Here is a 27,266-nt window from a genome sequence, read left to right as displayed (position 1 = left end):
TCTACACAAGTGGTCCATTTCCTGGACACTACTGTACTAATAAGCGATGGTCACATAAACACCACCCTCTACTGGAAACCTACTAACCGCTATACTTACCTACATGCATCCAGCTTCCATCCAGGACACACCACAAGATGCATTGTCTACAGCCAAGCTCTAAGACACAACGGCATTTGCTCCAATCCCTCAGACAGAGACAAACACCTACAAGATCTCTATCAAGCATTCTTAAACCTACAGTACCCACCTGGTGAAGTGAAGAAACAGATTGACAGAGCCAGAAGAGTACTCGGAAGTCACCTACTACAGGACAGGCCCAACAAAGAAAATAACAGAATGCCACTAGCTGTCACCTTCAGCCCCCAACTAAAACTTCTCCAGCGCATCATCAAAGATTTACAACCTATCCTGAAAAATGATCCCTCACTCTCTCAGATTTTGGGAGACAGGCCAGTCCTTGCTTACAGACAGCCCCCCAACCTGAAGCAAATGCTCTCCAGCAACCACACAACAAAAACACTAACCTAGGAACCTATCCTTGCAACAAAGCCCGATGCCAACTCTGTCCACATATTTATTCAAGTGACACCATCATAGGACCTAATCACATTAGCCACGCCATCAGGGGCTCATTCACCTGCACATCTACAAATGTGATATGTGCCAGCAATGCCCCTCTGCCATGTACATTGGCCAAACCGGACAGTCTCTACGCAAAAGAATAAATGGACAGAAATCATAACATTCAAAAATCAGTAGGAGAACACTTCAGCCTCTCTGGCCACTCAGTAAAAGATTTAAGGGTGGCAATTTTGCAACAGAAAAGCTTCAAAAACAGACTCCAACGAGAAACTGCTGAGCTTGAATTAATATGCAAATTAGAAAAGGAGTACTTGTGGCACCTTAGAGACTAACCAATTTATTTGAGTATAAGCTGTAGCTCATGAAAGCTTATGCTCAAATAAATGTGTTCATCTCTAAGGTGCCACAAGTACTCCTTTTCTTTTTGCGGATACAGACTAACACGGCAGCTACTCTGAAATCTATGCAAACTAGATACCATTAACTTGGGTTTGAAGAGAGACTGGGAGTGGCTGGGTCATTACACATATTGAATCTATTTCCCCATGTTAAGTATCCTCACACCTTCTTGTCAACTGTCTCAATGGACCATCTTGATTATCACTACAAAAGTTTTTTTCTCCTGTTGATAATAGCTCATCTTAACTAATTAGCGTCTCAGTTTGTATGGCAACTTCCAACTTATCTGTATGTATATATATTTCTTCTTACTATATGTTCCATTCTATGAATCCGATGAAGTGGGCTGTAGCCCACAAAAGCTTATGCTCTAATAAATTTGTTGGTCTCTAAGGTGCCACAAGCACTCCTGTTCTTTTTGCAGATACAGACTAACACGGCTGCTACTCTGAAACCAAGTTTATTCTGTTGCTTGGAGACTGTAAGATGGAGCAGGCTTTTCACTCTGTGTTATTGCTATCTTAAAGTGCAGTACACAAACCCTTTGTGACCCAGACAGAGAATATCAGCACCTAAAACTGAAACCTGATACAGAATGATCATATGAATATTTGACAGCAAAGTGTTCAAAGTGGACTTCCCTTCAGGGGGAAATTGTACCATTCAAAGCTTCTCTTCACAGCCCTCTCTGCTATATTTCTCTTAACGTTTTGTGCTACAACCGTCACACAACACACTCACTTCTAAACAAAAATTCCAGTACCATTTAATGTACCAGCCAGAGCTAGCTTTTCCCTACTCCGACCAGGTAATTAAGTCCTCGCAAATAGGTTCAGGAATCACTAAGCCCTGGTCTACACTAGGACTTTAGGTCGAATTTAGCAGCGTTAAATCGATTTAAACCTGCACCCGTCCACACAATGAAGCCCTTTATTTCGACTTAAAGGGCTCTTAAAATCGATTTCCTTACTCCACCCCTGACAAGTGGATTAGCGCTTAAATCGACGTTGCCGGCTCGAATTTGGGGTACTGTGGACACAATTCGATGGTATTGGCCTCCGGGAGCTATCCCAGAGTGCTCCATTCTGACCGCTCTGGAGAGCGCTCTCAACTCAGATGCACTGGCCAGGTAGACAGGAAAAGAACCGCGAACTTTTGAATCTCATTTCCTGTTTGGCCAGCGTGGCAAGCTGCAGGTGACCATGCAGAGCTCATCAGCACAGGTGACCATGATGGAGTCCCAGAATCGCAAAAGAGCTCCAGCATGGACTGAACGGGAGGTACGGGATCTGATCGCTGTTTGGGGAGAGGAATCCGTGCTATCAGAACTCCGTTCCAGTTTTCGAAATGCCAAAACCTTTCTGAAAATCTCCCAGGGCATGAAGGACAGAGGCCATAACAGGGACCCGAAGCAGTGCCGCGTGAAACTGAAGGAGCTGAGGCAAGCCTACCAGAAAACCAGAGAGGCGAACAGCCGCTCCGGGTCAGAGCCCCAAACATGCCGCTTCTATGATGAGCTGCATGCCATTTTAGGGGGTTCAGCCACCACTACCCCAGCCGTGTTGTTTGACTCCTTCAATGGAGATGGAGGCAATACAGAAGTAGGTTTTGGGGACGAAGAAGATGATGATGAGGAGGTTGTAGATAGCTCACAGCAAGCAAGCGGAGAAACCGGTTTTCCCGACAGCCAGGAACTGTTTCTCACCCTAGACCTGGAGCCAGTACCCCCCGAACTCACCCAAGGCTGCCTCCTGGACTCAGCAGGCGGAGAAGGGACCTCTGGTGAGTGTACCTTTTAAAATGCTATACATGGTTTAAAAGCAAGCATGTGAAAGGATTACTTTGCCCTGGCATTTGCAGTTCTGCCTTTGCAAAAGGTTTCTGGGGAGAGCAGCCTTATTTCGTCCTTCATGGTAGGACACTTTACCACTCCAGGCCAGCAACACGTACTGGGGAATCACTGTAGAACAAAGCATTGCAGTGTATGTTTGCTGGCATTCAACCAAAATCTGTTCACGCGGTGGGAGGAGGCAAAATGCGACCTTGTAACGAAAGCACATGTGCTATGTATGTAATGTTAACAGCAAGGTTTACCCTGAAAGAGTGTAGCGACTGTTTTATAAAATGTGTCTTTTTAAATACCGCTGTCCCTTTTTTTTTCTCCACCAGCTGCATGTGTTTCAATGATCACAGGATCTTCTCCTTCCCAGAGGCTAGTGAAGCTTAGAAAGAAAAAAAAACGCACTCGCGATGAAATGTTCTCCGAGCTCATGCTGTCCTCCCACACTGACAGAGCACAGACGAATGCGTGGAGGCAAATAATGTCAGAGTGCAGGAAAGCACAAAATGACCGGGAGGAGAGGTGGCGGGCTGAAGAGAGTAAGTGGCGGGCTGAAGACAGGGCTGAAGCTCAAAGGTGGCGGCAGCGTGATGAGAGGAGGCAGGATTCAATGCTGAGGCTGCTGCAGGACCAAACCAGTATGCTCCAGTGTATGGTTGAGCTGCAGCAAAGGCAGCTGGAGCACAGACTGCCACTGCTGCCCCTCTGTAACCAACCGCCCTCCTCCCCAAGTTCCATAGCCTCCACACCCAGACGCCCAAGAACGCGGTGGGGGGGCCTCCGGCCAACCAGCCACTCCACCACAGAGGATTGCCCAAAAAAAAGAAGGCTGTCATTCAATAAATTTTAAAGTTGTAAACTTTTAAAGTGCTGTGCTTAAAGTGCTGTGTGGCATTTTCCTTCCCTCCTCCACCACCCCTCCTGGGATACCTTGGTAGTCATCCCCCTATTTGTGTGATGAATGAATAACGAATGCATGACTGTGAAGCAGCAATGACTTTATTGGCTCTGCAAGCAATGATTAAAGGGAGGAGGGGAGGGTGGTTAGCTTACAGGGAAGTAGAGTGAACCAAGGGGTGGGGGGGTTCATCAAGGAGAAACAAACAGAACTTTCACACCGTAGCCTGGCCAGTCATGAAACTGTTTTTCAAAGCTTCTCTGATACGTACCGCGCCCTCCTGTGCTCTTCTAACCGCCCTGGTGTCTGGCTGCGCGTAACCAGCAGCCAGGCGATTTGCCTCAACCTCCCACCCCGCCATAAACGTCTCCCCCTTACTCTCACAGATATTGTGGAGCACACAGCAAGCAGTAATAACAGTGGGAATATTGGTTTCGCTGAGGTCTAAGCGAGTCAGTAAACTGCGCCAGCGCGCCTTTAAACGTCCAAATGCACATTCTACCACCATTCTGCACTTGCTCAGCCTGTAGTTGAACAGCTCCTGACCACTGTCCAGGCTGCCTGTGTATGGCTTCATGAGCCATGGCATTAAGGGGTAGGCTGGGTCCCCAAGGATACATATAGGCATTTCAACATCCCCAACAGTTATTTTCTGGTCTGGGAATAAAGTCCCTTCCTGCAGCTTTTGAAACAGACCAGAGTTCCTGAAGATGCGAGCATCATGCACCTTTCCCGGCCATCCCACGTTGATGTTGGTGAAACGTCCCTTGTGATCCACCAGAGCTTGCAGCACTATCGAAAAGTACCCCTTGCGGTTTATGTACTCGGCGGCTTGGTGCTCCGGTGCCAAGATAGGGATATGGGTTCCATCTATAGCCCCACCACAGTTAGGGAATCCCATTGCAGCAAAGCCATCCACTCTGACCTGCACATTTCCCAGGGTCACTACCCTTGATATCAGCAGATCTTTGATTGCGTGGGCTACTTGCATCACAGCAGCCCCCACAGTAGATTTGCCCACTCCAAATTGATTCCCAACTGACCGGTAGCTGTCTGGCGTTGCAAGCTTCCACAGGGCTATCACCACTCGCTTCTCAACTGTGAGGGCTGCTCTCATCTTGGTATTCATGCGCTTCAGGGCAGGGGAAAGCAAGTCACAAAGTTCCATGAAAGTGCCCTTACGCATGCGAAAGTTTCGTAGCCACTGGGAATCGTCCCAGACCTGCAACACTATGCGGTCCCACCAGTCTGTGCTTGTTTCCCGAGCCCAGAATCAGCGTTCCACAGCATGAACCTGCCCCATTAGCACCATGATGCATGCATTGTCAGGGCCCATGCTTTCAGAGAAATCTGTGTCCATGTCCTGATCACTCACGGGACCGCGCTGACGTCGCCTCCTCGCCCGGTATCGCGTTGCCATGTTCTGGTGCTGCATATACTGCTGAATAATGCGTGTGGTGGTTAATGTGCTCCTAATTGCCAAAGTGAGCTGAGCGGGCTCCATGCTTGCCTTGGTATGGCGTCCGCACAGAAAAAAGGCGCGGAACGATTGTCTGCCGTTGCTCTGACGGAGGGAGGGGCGACTGACGACACAGCTTACAGGGTTGGCTTCAGGGAGCTAAAATCAACAAAGGGGGTGCCTGTACATCAAGGAGTATTTCAGGCAGGACTGCACGGAGGGTTCCAATAAGAAATGGTGCACCTAAGTTATCGTTGTTATTGGAACAAGGAGGTTAGCCTGGCTTCTGATTGATACATGGCTAGATTTACCTCGCTGCACCTTCTCTGTGAGTGACTGCAGTGTGACCTAGAGGAATGAGTCCCCTAGACAGGGGAGGAGGCAAATGAGTACAAAACAAATCTGGTCTATTTCTTGTTTTGACCCACTCCATCTATCTTTTACATCTTTGGCTGGCAGCAGACGGTGCAGAAGGACTGCATGCCATCCACATCTCATGGCTGCTCGGCAGAAGATGGTACAGTACGACTGCTAGCCATCCCCATCTCTTGCCTGCCTGGCAGAAGATGGTGCAATACGACTGCTAGCAATCCTCATCTCTTGCCTGCCTGGCAGAAGATGGTACAGTACGACTGCTAGCAGTCCGTATCGCCTGCCCGCTCACCATAAGACGGTTCAATAGGACTGACTGCAGGACTAAAGAGAATGACCTGGTCAAGTCACTCCAAATTTAGTCCCTGCGCCCATGTCTGCCCAGGCGCTCCCAGCCGACGCGGCCAGGAGCACCTCGGACACGATGAGGACGACTACCAGTCGTATTGCACCGTCTGCTGCCAGAAGGCAAGGGGTTGCTGCTACTGTGCAGCAAAGCCGTACCGCGTCTGCCAGCACCCAGGAGACATAGGGTGACGGTTACCTGAGCGGGCTCCATGCTTGCTGTGGTATGGCGTCTGCACAGGTAACTCAGGAAAAAAGGCGCGAAATGATTGTCTGCCCTTGCTTTCACGGAGGGAGGGAGGGAACGGGGGCCTGACAACACGTACCCAGAACCACGCGCGACAATGTTTTAGCCCCATCACAGTGCTCCATTGTGACTGCTCTGGACAGCACTCTCAGATGCCCGATTGTTTGCCATTGCTCTGACGCTGGGAGGGGCGCTTACAGGGTTGGCTTCAGGGAGCTAAAATCAACAAAGGGGGTGGCTTTACATCAAGGAGTATTTCAGGCAGGACTTCACGGAGGGTTCCAATAAGAAATGGTGCACCTAAGTTATTGTCCTTATTGGAGCAAGAAGGTTAGCCTGGCCTCTGATTGATACATGGCTAGATTTACCTCGCTGCACCTTCTCTGTAAGTGACTGCAGTGTGATCTAGAAGAATGAGTCCCCTAGACAGGGGAGGGGGGGAAGCAAATGAGTACAAAACAAATCTGGTCTATTTCTTGTTTTGACCCACTCCATCTATCTTTTACATCTTTGGCTGGCAGCAGACGGTGCAGAAGGACTGCATGCCATCCACATCTCATGGCTGCTCGGCAGAAGATGGTACAGTACGACTGCTAGCAGTCCGTATCGCCTGCCCGCTCACCATAAGACGGTTCAATAGGACTGACTGCAGGACTAAAGAGAATGACCTGGTCAAGTCACTCCAAATTTAGTCCCTGTGCCCATGTCTGCCCAGGCGCTCCTGATCGACCTCACAGAGGCGACCAGGAGCACCTCAGACATGACGATGACGGCTACCAGTCGTACTGTACCGACTGCTGCCACAAGGCAAGGGGTTGCTGCTACTGTGTAGCAATGCCGTACCGCGTCTGCCAGCACCCAGGAGACATAGGGTGACGGTTACCTGAGCGGGCTCCATGCTTGCCATGGTATGGCGTCTGCACAGGTAACTCAGGAAAAAAGGCGCGAAATGATTGTCTGCCCTTGCTTTCACGGGGGGAGGGAGGGAACGGGGGGCTGACGATATGTACCCAGAACCACCCGCGACAATGTTTTAGCCCCATCAGGCATTGGGATCTCAACCCAGAATTCCAATGGGCAGCGGAGACTGCGGGAACTGTGGGATAGCTACCCACAGTGCAACGCTCCGGAAGTCGACGCTTGCCTCGGTACTGTGGAAGCGCTCCGCCGAGTTAATGCACTTAATGCACTTAGAGCATTTTCTGTGGGGACACACACTCTCGAATTTATAAAACCGATTTCTAAAAAACCGACTTCTATAAATTCGACCTTATTCCGTAGTGTAGACATACCCTAACAGGCAGCAGGTTCACTATTAACACATTTCCACAAGCTACGAGAGAGTCTGTTCCAAAGCTATGAGGAACTTTTGGAAAAAGAGCTGCTATCTAATCTCTGGTTTCAGAGTAGCAGCTGTGTTAGTCTGTATCCGCAAAAAGAACAGGAGTACTTGTGGCACCTTAGAGACTAACAAGTGAGCTGTAGCTCATGAAAGCTTATGCTCAAATACATTTGTTAGTCTCTTAGGTGCCACAAGTCGTCCTTTTCTTTTTGAGAATAAACTTGGTAGATCTGCTCCGTTTAAAATACACCACAGGGGATTCTGTGTATTCACTGTGTTCTCTCTCATGTCTGGGTATTACAGTGCTGCTTCAACAATATAGTCATCAGAGGAACAGCAATTCATTGTATTGGCACACCCATTAGACAGGGTCAGGGAGGCAGGATAGGATGAGTAGCCCTAGCAGCATCAGTCAGACAATACCAGGGTCAGAAGGGCATGACAGTACAGGTAGCATAATATGGGTAGCTAACACGGGTCTGAGCAGCAAGGCAGGGCCAAAAGAACCTTTCTACCCAAGGTGGGTAGAAAGCTGGCTAGATTGTCGGGCTCAACGGGTAGTGATCAATGGCTCCATGTCTAGTTGGCAGCCGGTATCAAGTGGAGTGCCCCAAAGGTCGGTCCTGGGGCCGGTTTTGTTCAATATCTTCATAAATGATCTGGAGGATGGTGTGGATTGCACTCTCAGCAAATTTGCAGATGATACTAAACTGGGAGGAGTGGTAGATACGCTGGAGGGGAGGGATAGGATACAGAAGGACCTAGACAAATTGGAGGATTGGGCCAAAAGAAATCTGATGAGGTTCAATAAGGATAAGTGCAGGGTCCTGCACTTAGGACGGAAGAACCCAATGCACAGCTACAGACTAGGGACCGAATGGCTAGGCAGCAGTTCTGCGGAAAAGGACCTAGGGGTGACAGTGGACGAGAAGCTGGATATGAGTCAGCAGTGTGCCCTTGTTGCCAAGAAGGCCAATGGCATTTTGGGATGTATAAGTAGGGGCATAGCGAGCAGATCGAGGGACGTGATCGTTCCCCTCTATTCGACATTGGTGAGGCCTCATCTGGAGTACTGTGTCCAGTTTTGGGCCCCACACTTCAAGAAGGATGTGGATAAATTGGAGAGAGTCCAGCGAAGGGCAACAAAAATGATTAGGGGTCTGGAACATATGAGTTATGAGGAGAGGCTGAGGGAGCTGGGATTGTTTAGCCTGCAGAAGAGAAGAATGAGGGGGGATTTGATAGCTGTTTTCAACTACCTGAAAGGGGGTTCCAAAGAGGATGGCTCTAGACTGTTCTCAATGGTATCAGAAGACAGAACGAGGAGTAATGGTCTCAAGTTACAGTGGGGGAGGTTTAGATTGGATATTAGGAAAAACTTTTTCACTATGAGGGTGGTGAAACACTGGAATGCGTTACCTAGGGAGGTGGTAGAATCTCCTTCCTTAGAGGTTTTTAAGGTCAGGCTTGACAAAGCCCTGGCTGGGATGATTTAACTGGGAATTGGTCCTGCTTTGAGCAGGGGGTTGGACTAGATGACCTTCTGGGGTCCCTTCCAACCCTTATATTCTATGATTCTATGATTCTATGAACCAGGGATCTTTGGACAGGCAGGCAGCACTGAGAGCAGCAGACAGGATCAGAGTTCAGAAACAGGCTCCGGATGTCTGTCAGGCATTGTTAGATTGAGATAGTGGGACAGAGCAACGCAAAGAACACTGGCACCAGATCTACAACTGTGTCTGAATATGGCACTATAGATATGAGTCACTTGCCAGCTTTATGTAACAGAGAGAAAACCCTTAATAACTCATAAGATTTCATTGGATAGTAGTTATCTGCTTCAGAGGCCATTGGAGTAACAGACTTATCTGCGGGTGAATGTCCAGCAGCTAGTGATCGGAGTCTGAGCAGCAACATGCCAGACTGTCATCCATGCTCCTCAGCATCTCCACATTGTGTGGCTCTGTTGCATCCATGGAATCCCTCTGCCTCTGAGTGGGTTGATGCAGAGACCTAGTGGTTTGGAATGGTTTCTTTGTCTTTCCAGACACAGAGGGAAAGGAGAAAGAGGAGTGAAAGTAATTGCTGTTAGAGCAGTGGAGCAGACAAACCAATTGAAAGCCATCAGCCTGTGTTGCAGTACGCACAGTCAGCCACACACTAAACTGCAGTTAACCCAGGCTGGGACTTTTTACTGGGTCAAAAGACTGACAGATAACGAGAGGACAAAGGATGAAGGAGAGATTTTATAGCGAGAAGGGGTGGAGAGAGTGGAAGGCTGAGTGACAGCAAATGGGGAGTGAAAAGCAAAGATGGCTATTTTTCCCCCTATGAAAAAGATGAAGAAATTGAAAATATAAAGATAACAAGAGAGTTTCCAAAGAGAAGCACCAAGCAGGAATTTGCATTGTTCTATAGTGCAGTACTTCATGGAGGACCATTGGTCAGAGGACAAATGAATTGGTGGTTGAAGAGGCTTTGTAGAGAAAATTATGAAAAGACTTTGAATGACAGATTTGGAGACATGTCTTTCCTACTCAAAGGCTGTTTTTCGAGCCAACCAACTCTGTGTAAGCAAAAAGGCTCCCAAAAATACATCAGATGCATGTCTTTAGTGTGAACAATATTTGGGAGGCTGAGCTAAAGGAAAACCTCTGATGTGCACAGCTGAAGAGCATTTGGGTCCTTAAGTTGTTCCCTTTCTTCTTAAAAATCACCTTACATTTGCTCAGATTCTGGTTGTGAGCCGAATTCATGGTGACTCTTGGAATGAGGGGTCCAGTGCTCAAACTGTAGGGCTTTGTTAGGTCCTTCATGCTCTGGCCAAATTCAGAATAAGCCCCATCGACCCACTTCCACTAGAACATATTGGTCTGAGGCTGAAGTTGGCAATAGCATCTGTTGGCAGATTTGTTAGTGGCAGGACAATGTGTTTTTTTTTAATTAAAATATATATTTATGGCATGTAATGTTGGAGGACTGTACAAAGGCTGCCCCAAAATATAATTTACCAGGGCAATATGCAGCGAAGGAAATGGTTGGCATCTTAGGACAGTTAAACTTGTTGCAGTACAATACAATATATTTTTATACATTGTTCTTCAAATGTGGAATCACAAAATGACTTTAGTTATGTCTGACTCGAAGAGAAAAAACTTGACAATATAATTTCAAAGAGAGGAAATGACTCTGTGTCTGGGGAAGAAGGTCAAAATGTTCCTTGGGGGGCAGTACAAAGTGAAAACATGAGCGCTCCTGACTCGACCTCCTTACCCTGCTGTTAAAGAGGGAATGGGGGAGGAAGCCCAGACTGGAGAAGCATAGTGAGTGCAGGGAGTTAGTGGATATGAAATTGGAGAGGTAGCATGAAGTATGTGAAGACTTTTTGAAAATCAGGAGGAAAGTTTTGGACTAGATTTGGAGATGAATAGGAATCCATGATAAGGGGGGCCACTGGCATGGACAAGATGACTTAATAATGTAGGTCTTTTCTATCTATATAATTATGATTGGTTGATCCTGGTGAACAGGGAGAAATTTGAAGATTTCCAAGGCTCCCAAAACATTAGAGAGAAATCTAGGAAGGTAGGTGGTGCGTTACTTCAATAGTTCTAGATAGGAAGTGATTTAAGGCATGAAGAAGGATTTCAACAGTGCTAAGGGCAAATTTAGAAATGTTTTGAAACGTGTGCTGTAATATTTCATGATCCTGAACTTTTTCTCCTCCCACATCTTTCTTGGCTAAAATTATAACATTTCTAGCCTAGGTAACAAAGTTCTGGCTTGACATAGGAGGTCAGTGGGTTAAGTAGGTCATAGTTTAAATAGGATCAGTGATGTGGAGCAAGGGTGTTTTCTCTCTCCGTCAATTCTGAAAGAGGATTTAATCAACCATGCAGTAGCCAGGAACTGACAATCAAGACAGACAAGTAGGTGTGTGTTAGAAAGGTCTGAGAATAAGCTCCAAAAGAAAGATTATAGAGTTGGGTGACCACCACATCGAGGTAAAGTCCAAAGTGGAAACTATTGGTACCTTTTATGATTTGCTACTGAACATCACTTAATATTGGTAAGTAGATCCTTAACAGTTCATTAAGCTGTGAACTCTGTCACTGAAGCAATCAATGGGCCATTTTAGATGGAACAGAGAAGAGGACCCAAGGACAAAATCATGAGGCACTCTAATTGGAGGCCTGAGGGGAAAATATAAGCCCTCCGCTATAAAGGAGAAATGTACAATTATAGAGTTAGGACTCTGTCCAGGACAAGGAGGGGAGACCATGGTTTCTCTTCGCTCCTGGTGCTCCTGGAGGGTAAAATGTCTGAGAGGATTGAAAGCTACACGGCAACCAAGTCACATGAGAAGACAGCTGTAACTAGAAGCAAGAAATGGGTCATTAATCACCCAATGTAAGGGAATATCAGTATGATGAAAGTGGCTAGGTCAGGCAGGCAGAGGTACAGGATCAGAATAGAGCAAATTGGTCAAGAGCTAAGGAAAGGATACTTTTGTAATGGCAAATTTTCTTGAAATGCATTTCCAGAAAATTGGCAAATAGTTTTTAACATAAGACACCCAACTTCTCAGTATCTTTCTCTCTTCTCTCCCCTGCCCCCCATCAGCTGGATGGAATGTAACAATCCCCCACCTCCTCCTTTGTCTTGGTGTTTGGGATCAGGAATTCTTACACACTGTGAGAGTGTAGGGTGTAGAGTGTAAGGGTGTGTGTGTGTTTGCAGGAGTGTATGTATGTGCAAGCCCCTGATCATTAATTCAATAGCCTCCTTCTTGGATATCACACAAGGCAAGCATCAGATTGCCAAGGCTCCAAGTGACAACTGATTTCTTTGTCTCCGTTGACAAAGGTAAAGGAGATGAGATTATTATGAGGGTAGCCCCAGTCCCGTGAGATTCAGCTTATTAATATCTGCTGGCAAATAGGCTGTACGACTCAGCAATACCGAGTTAACCTTCTGCCAGTGTCTATTTCTAAAGAAGGAGAAAACTGACCCAGGTTGCCATGAGAGCAGGACCGGCTCTTCTGGATGAAGCACAAAATAGTGAGGCATTGAGGACGGCATCGCGTGTGGTTGGTCACGCATGTAACCTTCGGGGATATCAAATTTACAAGCTCATAGAAAGGCACCCAAAGGCATGGAATAAAGAGCATCTACAAACTAGATGGAAGCAAATGAGAGGGTCCAGCCCACTCCCAAAGAGCAGTGGGGACTCTTAGAAGGGGCAGTCTGCCATCCAGGGGACATAGCAGCAATGGCAGAGATCAGTTGAGGGGGTGTGGAGGAAATGAGAATGCTGAAGGCAGCCGTCTAAACCAAAGCCTGTTCAGTTCAGTAACTGGATTTTGCCTTTTTGTTGTGCTGCTTTAGCTCTGTCCTAAAACCACATGGGGCTAGACCATGAAGATACTATATCACAAGCCTTAAGTCAAAGGCAGCATGAAATGTGTTCCTGTTCTAGGAGCAGGCCAGGTCCCAGTTGTTTCTCCCCTGAAGCGAAGGGGAAGCAGGGACCCAACCTGCACCAGCTCAGCATACTTCCCATTCTGCACCACCTTAGCTCTGCAGCTGGTGCATGAGGGTGGGGATGGAGCTGAGGCTCTGCTTACTCCCAGCCCTGTCCAACCATTTCCCTCCCACCTTCATGTGATGGGAGTAGCTGCCCCACTACGGCTGCTCTCTCTTTGTGCTCAGACTTCAACACTTGCTAAGAGGTAAACTGCAAAGTGGCGGTCTGTATACGCTGTCTGAGATCCCAAGTCAGTAACAGAGTAGATGTGGAGATAAGAACGATGAATGCGTTTACATTTTAGCAGAAACTCTTTGAAATTCCTACACTGCCTGAAGTGTTTGTGATGCTATCAGCTCTTGCAAAGAAAGCACAGTTCTGAGCCCAGTATTGGGTAGGTAAGTGAAGGAGGAACTGATTTACAGCCATTTAATTTTAAAATGCATTTATAATGCTTTAAGTCTGCACATACTAGTATAATCTGTTACCCGGCTGGGGGTCTTAAACCAGACTACAGTTCTGAATTCTAAAATCGCTTTTTGCATGATCTGGTCATGCATGGAGGGTCTCATCAGGCTTTCCTCTGTGTTAAGTCCATAGTTTCTGTGTCTTCAGCAATATGGGCTGCTTGTGCTCATCCTGTTTGTTTTCATTGCCAGGTAACACCAACAGCATCTTTGCACTGGACTACATCAGTGGAGCTTTAACCCTGAATGGGCCACTGGACCGTGAAAACCCTTTCTACAGCACTGGATTCATTCTCACAGTGAAGGTGAGACACTGAGAGCAATACCTCTTTGGGGAGACAAGGGGAAGGATCAGCATAGCTGAAGGGAGAGGAAAGGCACTTCAGTCAGAGGATCATCTGTGAATGTGTTGCTGCTCTGTGCTGCTTAATACTGACTTATTTCAAGTGAAGAAGCACACTGGCAGTATTCTTTCCCTATCTGACACCAGGGCAGACCTCTGCTATTCCCAGGGCAGGACCCCTCTCTCTCTCCCTGTCTAGCATCAGGGACAGACCCCATTATCCCTAGATTGGGGAGTGGGCTGTAGAATTAACCTGTTCTATTTCTTGTGATTCACCCTGACTGCTGCTAGCTCAGTTAGCTCTTCCAAAGCTCTCTGAACTTCTGCTCTGGGGTACTCCTCTTTTGGTGGTTTCTGTCTTCTGTAGTGTATGTGTTGCTCTGTTCTGGCTCAGGGGTACTCCTCGGGGTGGGAGGAGGCTAGACACACACGCTGCATGCCAGAACCCCTTTGAGCAGCAGGATGAACAGTGTCCTGTGGATTAATGAAGGGGGAACGTACTGGTGGGGCTAGTAGGGACTGTGAGATGCAACAGAATTAGAAGGGCAGAAACAGATGCTGACATGACAAAAATGGGTCCCCCCCCCGCCTCCAATCTCACTGGGCACCTGTATTTTTGGTGTCCAGCAGATCCTTCAGCTGCATCTGTGTCTGTGTTGCATGGTACAAGGATTACAAAGAAAAGGCTAAAAGTCGCTTCATCATGAAAATGCATCGAAGCATAACGTTCCGACACCATGAGGCCCCACCGGAGAACTGCTCTCCCAACTCCAATTTCCGCTCTTTAATCAAAATCAATACCAAGCCAGCCGGTGGGTTGGAAACACATTTAGAAGTGTGGATTCCACTGGGCTGGAGGAAAGAATCAGCATGTTAGAGAAGTCATTGACTGGGAGGATGGCAGCCAGCACTGGAAGAGTAGCATCATAGAATATCAGGGTTGGAAGGGACCTCAGGAGGTCATCTAGTCCAACCCCCTGCTCAAAGCAGGAATGATCCCCAATTAAATCATCCCAGCCAGGGCTTTGTCAAGCCTGACCTTACAAACTTCTAAGGAAGGAGATTCCACCACCTCCCTAGGCAACGCATTCCAGTGTTTCACCACCCTCTTAGTGAAAAAGTTTTTTTCCTAAGATCCAACCTAAATCTCCCCCACTGCAACTTGAGACCATTACTCCTTGTTCTGTCATCTGCTACCACTGAGAACAGTCTAGAGCCATCCTCTTTGGAACCCCCTTGCAGGTAGTTGAAAGCAGCTATCAAATCCCCCCTCACTCTTCTCTTCTGCAGACTAAACAATCCCAGTTCCCTCAGCCTCTCCTCATAAATCATGTGTTCCAGTCCCCAAATCATTTTTGTTGCCCTCCGCTGGACTCTTTCCAATTTGTCCACATCCTTCTTGTAGTGTGGGGCCCAAAACTGGACACAGTACTCCAGACGAGGCCTCACCAGTGTCGAATAGAGGGGAACGATCATGTCCCTCGATCTGCTGGCAATACCCCTGAGTACAGCTCACCTCCTTGCTGTGGTAGGGGCAGTGCTTTGTCAGGGAGAGAAAATGACATGTAATTACTCGGCTTGACCTGTGGTGAGGGTCTTTCTGTGGAGTTCTACACGGTCAATATACTATTATCATCCCTTGGAATCCAGCTTCTTTCCCTTGATTCTCGGTGGGGAGGGAGCAGAGTTGATTTTGGGGTCAAAAATGTGTGTGTGTGTGTAAGTAAAATAGATTAGGCCCAAATGCCAATCTGTGGAAATGCTGAATTTTACCAACTCCACAATCAGCCTCAGGGTGATCTTTAGCAGCCCCATCTGCCTGCCCTCCAGGGTTCCATGGAGCTGCAGGGGGCTCTTTCCTCCCCTTGTGGTCTTCTTTCCGTTTTTTTAGATTATACAAAATACAAGAGGAAGAACTCTATTTTCAGATGTCCTTCACCACCCTCATTTCTGTGACAATAAGGTTCATCCTCCAGCCACCCACCTCCCTTCTCTCCTCTTCCTCCCACCAAAAAACCCTGTATAAGTTAAGATGTCTGGTGGGAACTTATCACATAGAGTGCCAGTGCATTGGCCCTTCATGTCTAGTAATTTGCAGCCAAACCTATTTTAAGTCCCAAGTAAAATGAGTTTGCTGGTCTTGTCCTATTTTTCTAGTGGATGTTTGTCTCCATCACATCACAGCATGATTTTCACTGCTGCTAATCTCAGTTCAGGCAAGGCCCAGGAGTAAACCTGATGTCACCACCTCCCTCAGATGTCCTGGGAAAACCCTGGTTTTGAGGAGTGTCTCCCATGTCCTGCCAGGCTATTTTGCAAGATGTTAACAGTCTTGACATTAATGCTAGTGGAGAAAACCATCTCCTGTATGCATCATACTATTATGAGTTTGTGTCATTACAGTGCATGGTATCATAATGAGAGACAACAGTTTTGGCCCCACAAGGCAAATCTCTAAAGGTGGCCGTCCAGATGACAGGCAGATTTGTAGGTCAGTAGTAACGAGTATAATCAGAGCGATAGGTACTGGAGTAGTAGAGGTGGTGTGGGTAAAAATTCAGTGTGCCCATCCTTGGCAGACCTAAGAGGTGAGGGAGCTTGCATAGCTCCTAACTATGTTGTGCTGGACTAAAGCCACAGTTATCAGCCTTTCACTTTGAACACTAAACTTGCACCACAAATGCACATTTAAAGCCTCAGTCAAATCATGCTGCATCCATGATGTAAACGACAAGGGAAGGCTATTACTGTGCCATTGACTTTGTCTCAATGACAGCAGTCAACTGCACCGCCTGTATGCAATTTCTGTATGTTGGGCCGCAATCTTCTGAATTTCTCTTATGCTTGTTCTTTGAAATAAAGGCCACACTGATATTTTCCCTTGCAGGGCACGGAGTTGAATGATGACCGCACCCCCTCCAACGCTACAGTGATCACCACTTTCAACATCCTTGTCATAGACCTAAATGACAATGCCCCCGAGTTCAATAGTTCTGAGTACAGTGTTGGAATCCCAGAGCTGGCCCAGGTGGGCTTTGCCCTTCCCCTTTTCATCCAGGTGCAGGATAAAGACGAGGTAAGACATCAGAATAAATATCAATGGCCACTTGCTGCAGATACACCCTCTGGGCATTCCAGGTGATTTCATGAATCCTCTGTCTTGTACCTCTGATGCCTTCTGTTTCTGTATATTGCACATTCTACTTAGAATAATACATGGACCATGGAGAGAGAAGTGGGCACTAATATGTCCATGATACCTGTATGCCTTGGGTATTGTTCAGTACCTTCTACAGCCATCACTCTAGCCCGTCAGTCCCTGAAGTGCAGACACTTTCATGAGGTCTCTTGTTGCTTTTGTAAAATAAGGATAATGTGACTGATGAGTTCCAACAAATATGGCTGTGCCACATACCAGTTCTTGTGTACTTCAGAGCACCTGTCAGGTAATCGGATAGCTTCCTTTCTCCAACCTGTCTTATAAATGGAGAAGATTCCAGGGAGGGATTCTGGTGGTGACATAAACTGCGATGGGGGGAGAGAGACACAACTCAGTCATCAGAACCCTACCGAACAGTTATCTGTGCATAAAAGATCTACTAATACAGTATGATCAATGAACATTTAAATGAACAAGAATTGTGAAAGTTGAAGATATGCTTCCTATGGCAATATGTACTCATCTCCATGTGTCCGTCTGGTCTCTTTTTTTTTTTTTTTTAAATAAATAGACAAGTAAAGGGCCTATTTTGTATCGGTGCAGGGAAGAGTCTAACCCCTGTAATATGGAACAAGTCTTCTGACAGTAGTACAGTCTCTGTTGGAAGAAAAAGGGAGAAGTCCCACTAGGTGCTGTTGTAGGAGGTGTATGGATGGAGGTAGTGATTCTCAGAATATTACTTAAAAATTTAGAGTTAGAATTTCAGCCAAAATACACGGGCTCTTCTAGAAATGATAATGAACAGACAAGCTTCCAACCCCTTTATCAAACCTCTTTCAGTTCCCATTGTAAAGAAGAGGTGAAGTTAAAATAAATATGGAGCAAAGAAAGTTCATCAGTAACCAGAGAACTTCAACAAATGAATAGTTATAGAAGGAAATCAGTGCAGACCCTCTGACTCTTGTTTCGTTTCGTGCATCCCACCTGCCCTGTGTAAGCAGCTTTATCCAGGAGAGAGACCACAGACTTTAACAACAGAGATTCCAGAAGCAGCTACAAGCAGGTATCTGTGTACCCCATCCTCTACCCTATTAAACCTTTAATCCTAAATGACGATTACTTGATGGTTTGAAAGCAAGGGGGATTGGGATACTTATTTTCTTACTACTCTTCAGTGGCTGCAGTTACCCCTCGTAACATTTGCCTGCAGCATCAGTGGCTTGTTCTTTGCTGCTGTTAATGGACCTTCTATTTATTATAGCACTGAACCATTTCACTTAGGAATTCCATTAGGTTTTCCAGCCCTAGGGTTACACTCTTCAATTACTCCTCATATTTGACTCATGCAATTCATTTTTTTTTCTTTACTATCCTAACCTACAACCATGCCACAGTCTACAATGCCTCCTTTAAAAAAAAAAAAACTGCTGGCACCACACGGAGAAATTTCTAAAATATCTAAAAACAATCCTGCTGCTGTAGCATAGGGTATCTATATTTTTCTTCTCATTTTTTGTTTGGTCACAATACGAAGATTTTCAGGAAAATGGGATCTTTATTTCTTTGAAATTATTCTGTTCCTAGCATTTATCCATTTACTACATTAGAGTATTGGAGGGGGGAAGTTAGATGACTGATTAAAATGTACAATCTCTCTCTAAAAATAGAAAATTGTCACTTGTGGCAAAAGGATGGAGATTTAAACTTTTTTGTTCTGAGGATGTAACTCCAGCATTGTTTATCTCAAAAACTGTGTTTGCTGGTAGAAATGGCAGATTCTCTCCCGCCCCCTCCTCCCCCCCCAGCCTTCATGAAATTCACAGGTTCTTTTAAGACCTTGCCAAAATATTTGTTTTCATGTGTGAAACAATTATGACAAAGCACTAATCAGAATAGTCTACATGTGACGTAAATCGCAAACAGAGAGTTATGACTTCAGCTGGGAGACATGCAGGTGAGAACTTAAACAGCTAACAAGAGCATGTTTTCTTGCAAATGTCCTTAGCAAACAAAGAACAGAATTACAAATAAGATGACAGGTAGTCAGGATTGTTTCCAAATTGAATATTTGTCATGGTGTTCCATGAAGTGTCAGCAGCTCTTTAATTGAAGGACATTATGGTAAGGCTGTTTGTGTCAATAGAGTGAAGGCTCTGTCATTGTTTCTGCTTCAAAGCTCTGTTTATAGGAGTCCCAAAATTCACTCCAGTCTTTCAACCTCACTAATTTAAAAAAAAAAGGAGGGGGGGGGAGATTCATGCATCCGTTTAAGTAATGAGAGCAGAAAATAAACTAATTTTGCGGTTTGCAATGAACTTTCTTTAAGCTTCTGTAACTCCCAAACAGATTGGTTGCAGTTGTCAAAATCATTTGGCCCAGGCCTAACTCTTCTTCCATTGAAGCTGGTGGGATTCTTACCACTGATTTTAATAAAACCAGTGGAGTTTCTGTGTGTAGAAATGGCATGATATGTCTCTGCACTCATCACGTTTTCCAAAAGTAGTCACTCAGATGCTTACCTGCACATATGCAGCAACTAGATAGATTAACCAGGAAGTTGGTGCTCTAAAAATCTATTGGGGCAACAGTCTGGGAAGTGAGATGGCTTTAAACGGTGTGGAGACTGTGTGGAACACTCAGGTCATGCTTTCTAACATTGCCGCAAATAGGTGCTTGAACTGGGTGAGCATGTGACCAACCTGCGCAAGATGGGGGCACCCAAATATGGGATGGCAGAATACCTCTTTGACAAGCACACCCTGGGGGACAGTGACAGTGAGACCTAAAGCCTCAGCACAGGCCACCCATGGGTTTCAGTAGGTCTCCTCGCTTGCTGCCCAGCAGTGCATGCATCTACTGTTTGGATAATGTCATTCTGTACCAAAAAATCACACCTTTGTTTCTTTGTGTTTATAACACCTTACATCCAATAAAGTGACCTGCAGTACTGCAGTGTTGTAAAGGGTAAATTACACAGGCTTTCATCTATGATTCTATGCTTCTATGATGGGCATGCATTTGAAATGGCAAGATTACTCATCTGAACAGCCTTCTTGGGGAATGAGACTCATTTTAGACTCTTTCATGAACAGTTCGTTTATTCTGCTAAAAAGCCCCCAAAACCCCAAACCTTTTTTTTGCATTAAAAGTAGAATATTTAAAGTTTTGATTTATATGAACACAGTATTCTTGCCAGCAGGTTAAAGAAGTATGGGCTGGATGAATGGATTATAAAATGGATAGAAAGCTGGCTAGATCGTCGGGCTCAATGGGTAGTGATCAATGGCTCCATGTCTAGTTGGCAGCCGGTATCAAGCGGAGTGCCCCAAGGGTCGGTCCTGGGGCTGGTTTTATTCAATATCTTCATTAATTATCTGGAGGATGGTGTGGATTGCACCCTCAGCAAGTTTGCAGAGGACACTAAACTGGGAGGAATGGTAGATACTTGGAGGGTAGGGATAGGATACAGAGGGACCTAGACAAATTAGAGGATTGAGCCAAAAGAAATCTGATGAGGTTCAACAAGGACAAGTGCAGAGTCCTGCACTTAGGATGGAAGAATCCCATGCACTGCTACAGACTAGGGACTGAATGGCTAGGCAGCAGTTCTGCAGAAAAGGACCTAGGGGTTACAGTGGACGAGAAGCTGGATATGAGTCAACAGTGTGCCCTTGTTGCCAAGAAGGCTAACAGCATTTTGGGCTGTATATGTAGGGACATTGCCAGCAGATTGAGGAACATGATTATTCCCCTCTATTCAACATTGGTGAGGCCTCATCTGGAGTACTGTGTCCAGTTTTGGGCCCCACACTACAAGAAGGATGTGGACAAATTGGAAAGCATCCAGCGGAGGGCAACAAAAATGATTAGGGGCCTGGAACACATGACTTATGAGGAGAGGCTGAGGGAACTGGGATTGTTTAGTCTGCAGAGGAGAAGAATGAGGGGGGATTTGATAGCTGCTTTCAACTACCTGCAAGGGGGTTCCAAAGAGGATGGATCTATACTGTTGTCAGTGGTAGCTGATGACAGAACAAGGAGTAATGGTCTCAAGTTGCAGTGGGGGAGGTTTAGGTTGGATCTTAGGAAAAACTTTTTCACTAGGAGGGTGGTGAAACACTGGAATGTGTTACCTGAGTGGTGTGGGGGGTGGAATCTCCTTCCTTAGAGGTTTTTAAGGTCAGGCTTGACAAAGCCCTGGCTGGGATGATTTAGTTAGGGATTGATCCTGCTTTGAGCATGGGATTGGACTAGATGGCCGCCTGAAATCCCTTCCAACCCTGACATTCTATGAGTATTTTCAAGGTACTGTGCCAATAAACCTGCTGACTTTGAGTATTTCCCCCCACATAAGTCTGTGAGTTCAGAGCCTTAGCTTTGTCTTACAGAGTGAAATTCTGGCCCTGTTGAAGTCAACGGAAAATTTCCCATTGCTTTCAAGGGTCAGGATTTTACCCCCAGTCTCTTGGCCTGTGACAATTCTGTCACAGCTATAACGATAGCTAAATGTAATTGGTTGCAAAATATTAAGGTCCAAATCATGACTTTCTCCTGTCTCTTCTTTCTTTCTTTCTTTCTTTCCATTTCCCTTTTTTCTTCTCCTGTATTTGCCTCCTTACTGCCTGAATATGTCCACATGTGTTCTCTTTGGGAGCGTCTGATGGAGAAATGGAGTACCCTTCTTTTAGCTGGTCAGATGGCTCCTAGACATGACTGAACTACATGCCCCATAACCAAGGGTAGGGACAGTAGTTTCCACTAAGGGCTTGTCAACACAAACGTTTACTTCATAGCAAGCAGGGCCATGAATCTACTCCACACTAGCATGCTGCGCACTAACTGTCCAGATGGACCCTGCTGATGTGCATTAACAGTTTGTTAATGTGCTTTCATCCAGAGCCATTTCAAGGAGGTCTAGATCAAAGCATAGTAACAAACTGTTAATGTGTGTCAGCAGGGTCCACACAGACAATTAGTGCTAAGCGATTTAATGTGGGGTAGATTCACACCCCAGCTTGCCAGCAACTCATTGTGTCAACAAGCCCTAAGAGAGCCCCACTGTCCCTTGTCTCCGATGTTATCATTAGCAATGGGGATTTCAAATGGGAATGGGGGGAGCAGGAGGGGAAGAGATCTTTAGGCACAGAGGTGAATGAGTGCATCTGACAGAAGCTATTGTAGCACCGTGACCTTCATGCAGGAGATGACACGCTTCATTTGTATGAGAAGCAAAGGAAATGAAAAGAGAATTCTTCAACTCACTGGGGAAAGTGTCTAAATAAATAAGTATAGACAGAGACAGACAAAATCAAGGCAAGATTTTTTTAACAGATTTAGAAAGACCAATTCTACCCCTTATTTTATGCCCCATCACCCACCCCACGTTATAATTCCAGTCCCTTAATTGTTGTTTAAATAAACTATAGATAGGTGGATTTTTTCATTCTTTTCTCACATCTCCAGCCCCTTTGTGATTTTTGTTCCGGGTCTTGGAATTCCCTGCAGTTTGTTGGCATCTTTCTGTCACTGAGGTGCCCAGAGATGTGTCATCAAGTTGCAGTCTCACTAGAGTATGTAGAGGGGAGGGAGAATTACCCTCTGATCTGTGACGTGGCCATGTACGCAGCTCTAAATCACATTGGCTCATTTTTATTTTTTTTTGGTGCCACGCTGGTACTTACTCTGAGCAAGGCTAGGCAGAATCATAATAAAAACTCCAGGAATCCATCCCACCATTGCTAATGTCAGTGCAACTATACTAATATTGGACCAGTGGTGAGAGAATTGTCTATTATTCTACATCTCTCTTCCCCTATCCTACAGAAAGACAGGGACAACCAGTGCTATTTCTCCCCCTACATGGAAGTAAGGATATAAAGGACTGATGAAAGAAAGAGCTCCCTATCTCCTAGTCAGCCCCTTCCTTCTTCCATTTTAAAAACAAACCCCAACCCTGTCACTGAAACCAAATTGGGTCATTGCTGTCTGCAAACACAATTAGCCCTTGATTCAAATCACAGTCCCACATTCCGGTTGTAGGCTCCCTCGCTTTGTGTGCGGCCTTTGAGCACTTGTAGAAGGGGCGGTTATGGGTGGGGGTCGCCCCTTTTAAAATGTTTTAGGTGCTATTATAAGTAAGAAAGATTTTAATATGTTGTCGTGTTTCATAACTAGAACTGTGTGACATTTTAAAAAAATTGATGGAATTTTGCTTGTTCCACTCCTTCCATCTGATTTTGCACACATAATGTTGATAAAATTATTATGATCCTAATTCAACAAAACACTTACGTGTGTGCCTAAGTTCTGCTGAAGTTAGGGACTTAAGCATGTGCATAAAAGTTAAGCACGTGCTTAAGTGCTTTGCTGAATTGGGGTTTCCATTAGCACCAAAAACACAAACAAAGAGAAAATCTGGATGTTCTGAATCCAAAACCACCTCCATTAAAACATCAGCACCTTGCCATATTGAAAATCCATCTACTATCACTCAAAAAAATGGGCACAGTTTAGCTTGAAAAAAGCTTGTTCCTTAGCAAAATTTTCACAAGTGGCCTCTTTGCATGTGCACAACTCCACATGGAGGATAGGATTAAAATGATCTGGATAAACTGGAAAAATGGTCTGAAGTAATAGGATGAAACTCAAGAAGGACTAATGCAAAGTATTCTGTTTAGGAAGGAACAATCAGTTGCACACATACAAAATGGGAAATGACTGCCTATGAAACAGTACTGAAGAAAGAGATCTGGGGGTCATAGTGACTAAAACCACTCCAATGCATCATCTAGTTGGAGGCTGAAGGTGATGGCTAGTGGCGTTCTGTTATTTTCTTTGTTGGGCCTGTCCTGTAGTAGGTAACTTCTGGGTACTCTTCTGGCTCTGTCAATCTGTCTCTACGTAAAAGAATAAATGGACACAAATCAGACGTCAAGAATTATAACATTCAAAAACCAGTCAGAGAATACTTCAATCTCTTTGGTCACTCGATTACAGACCTAAAAGTGGCAATTCTTCAACAAAAAATACTTCAAAAACAGACTCCAACGAAAGACTGCTGAATTGGAATTAATTTGCAAAGTGGATACAATTAACTTAGGCTTGAATAAAGACTGGATGTGTCATTACACAAAGTAAAACTATTTCCCCATGTTTATTCTCCCCCTCCCCCACTGTTCCTCACACGTTCTGTTCAACTGCTGGAAGTGGTCCACCTTGATTATCACTACAAAAAGTTCCCTGCTCTCCTGCTGGTAATAGCTCACCTTACCTGATCATTCTTGTTACAGTGTGTATGGTAACACCCATTGTTTCATGTTCTCTGTGTATATAAAATCTCCCCACTGTATTTTCCACTGCATGCAACCGATGAAGTGAGCTGTAGCTCACAAAAGATTATGCTCAAATAAATTTGTTAGTCTCTAAGATGCCACAAGTACTCCTTTTCCTTTTGCAGATACAGACTAACACGGCTGCTACTCTGAAACCTGTCAGAGAGGAAAATCTGTTAGAGAATTGAGAATGACCTCAGACATGGATTCCGGGTACAGCCATGTGGTGTTAATTGAGTTGGCCTGTTTTCACTGCACAAAGCAAAGGCGGGAAGGAGATTGGCATCTGATGAGATTCCTGTAGGAGCATGGCTCAACCTCTGCCCATACAATTGCTTGTTCTTCTGGAGGAGTAATTAGCTAGGGGTTTCCATGTGTGTTAACACTCCTCTGTGCTATCTTAATTCAATTGGCCCTTTTTGCTTTTCCACTGATAGTGCAAGTTCAGCCATCAAATCATTTATGCAGCCTCCAGTGTGGTCTAGCAGTTAGAATAGAGGCCTAAGCATCAGGAGACCTGTATTTTGTTCTTGACTTTGCCACTTGCTCACTAAGGGCCAGATCCAAAGCACATTAAATTTAATTGCAGTCTTTTCACTGACTTCAGTTTTCTTTGGGTCAAGCCTATGTGAACTTGGGAAAATGAGTTAACCTGTCTGTGACTCAGTTTCTCCATCTGCAAAATGGGGAATGATCTATTTGAATATGTTTTCTAAAGCTGATTGAGAGCCTCTTCTGAAGGACAATGGAAGTCATTCCCACCAGCACTGTACTATGCACTTTACAGAAGAGTAATCATATATACATCAAATATACGCCTTCAGCTGGCTTCTCCTGTCACATACTGCTGTAGATCAGGATTGATTCACCGAAAGAGTAAAACCTATGTGAATGAGAGGGGATTCAGGCCTAATATTATTTATTATTACAGAAAGGTTTGTTTCAGTTCTGAGTCCAGGAATCATTCTGGGTGGATCAGATTCCAGTTAGTTTATAAAGTCATTCAGCCAGCCACTAGTCCCTGGTGAAGATGAGAAGGAAGAAGGCACCTTTTTAATACTGTATCGTTAGTATTAAAGAGTATCATTTTGTGTGACACTTTACAGAGATTAAAAAGGTAAAATCACTGCCTCAAAGAACTTTGTCTAAACTAGGCAAACCTAAAATGTGACAATAACAGAAAAAAGAGGGGGTTAGGGAAAGAGAGATGAGGGTTACAATACATGGAATAAAGAGAGGCTTATAGCATGTAAAGTTCTGATATTTTAAAACTGAGGTAAGACAGAAGGGGGATGAGTACAGAGCAAAGGGGTGGGAGTCAATTTTGGAAAGAAAGATGAAGTTGGTTTTGAGGAAGGTGCCCCCAGGAATTCTCATTGTTTTTGCTGGCTACCTCTCTGAAAGAAGAAAAGTGAGGATGTTTGGCACATTGGAAGAGGGATGATGTTCCAGGTGTAGGGAGCAGTGTGAAAGAGTGGGCAGAGGAAACAGAAGGGCAGAGGGTGAGCAAAGAGATTGGCAGGGCTGAGCTGTGAGACAGTGTGGACAAAGGGCTCAAACTTTTATGTGGGGAGAAAGAGGGAGGCAAGTAAAAATGCTTGAGATGGGGAAGGGACCCAGGCAGACCAAGGGGGCAAAGGGGATTATTTTAGCTGCTGAATGCTGGCTAGGTTGAAGAAAGGAGTATGCACAATTAGGGAAGCTAGAGATGAGGGAGTCTCAGTGGTCTGGATGAGAGGAACTGAACTATGGCTTTGGCAGTGAGGATGTAAACAACAAGATTTGGCCAGAACCCAGTGTGAGGAGAGAAGGGAAAGAAGGAGAAAGGCATGTAATCTTTGAGGGTATAATAATTGTCAGGTATAACCCAATCTTTATATCTAGCCATTTCCCCCATGTATTTTGTACAACATTTATTTGAACTACACATTTTTCTTATTGTTTTTCTTATGAAGTGGTAACTCAGGGGACTTCTGAGGAGATTTTGCTGACTGAAGTAACTGAAATTCTTATTAAACAGATAGGGTGGGATTTTCAAAAATTGGCTTAACTTTGCTCCATCAAAGTGTTCCAGTTGCATTACCAACTCCCGTAATAATCTGTTTGACACTTGCAGCATCCCTCATGTAGCTGTAAACCCTTCTTCCCAGCAAATTTTATTCTGTCCAGATTCTTAAACTGCCTTCATCACCCTTGTATCTGCAGAAGTACATTAAGTAAAACAGAGGATGTCCTAAACAGAAGGTGGAATCAGGTATGAAGAGAAACAAACTTTTCTATTCTGGCTTTGATTTTATTTACTGATCATGGTTGACTGCAGAGAGAGGGGGAGAGAGAGAATGTATCTAGCACATGAACCACTGCAAGTATGTTGATTTGATATGTTTAAATATTCCTTATTAAAAAGATTGAAAAAAACCTATCGGAATCTAAAAATATACTATGCATAAAGTAGCCTCAGACACTGTTGTGTTATGTGTATGTGGATATGAATATATGCATGTAATGTATGAATCTTATATATACTGTATGTATGCATATAGGCAGACACACACTATAAATATGATATACATAGTGCATAATTATAAAGGAAAATTGACAGCTCTCCAGTATTCCTTCCCAAAAGTGCCAGCTGCCAATTGGATTGAATTAGATTTCATAGGGTTTTTTGCAATACATGGAATTCACCAGCAAATTACCCTTAAAGAGGGAGAATCAATCATTTGGAGCAGAGATAAACTGAAGGCGAGTCAGTCTCAGATTGATCCCGTCTGTGCAAGCGTGTGTGGAATTCAGCAGATAACTGGGGGAAAGCAGGAAAGGAGGGAGGGAAGAAAGGCAAAGAGTGTGGAAAGAGGCACTTGAAGCAGGCAAAAGGCTACAGAAAAAGGTGTGTGGGAGTGTTGAGCAGCTGGAAGGATTAACAGGGACTCAGAGTGAGGGGAGCG

General features: G+C 45.1%; 1 protein-coding gene across 4 annotated transcripts in view; it reads left to right on the top strand.

Moving 5' to 3' along the window:
• The window catches only part of CDH23 (cadherin related 23), a 520,165-nt gene that overhangs the window by 247,166 nt on the left and 245,733 nt on the right, over window positions 1-27,266 (top strand). For all 4 annotated transcript variants that reach the window (XM_048859456.2, XM_075130881.1, XM_048859457.2 and 1 more), the window contains exons 10-11: window positions 13,677-13,789; window positions 16,715-16,903. In XM_048859456.2, the coding sequence (XP_048715413.2) occupies window positions 13,677-13,789; window positions 16,715-16,903 (302 nt within the window). The remainder of the gene's footprint in view (window positions 1-13,676; window positions 13,790-16,714; window positions 16,904-27,266) is intronic.

The sequence above is a fragment of the Caretta caretta genome, chromosome 7 (genome assembly GCF_965140235.1).
Source record: "Caretta caretta isolate rCarCar2 chromosome 7, rCarCar1.hap1, whole genome shotgun sequence".
Lineage (NCBI taxonomy): Eukaryota > Metazoa > Chordata > Testudines > Cheloniidae > Caretta > Caretta caretta.
Note: the sequence above shows the minus strand (reverse complement) of the source record. Positions and strands in the feature narration are given on the sequence as shown.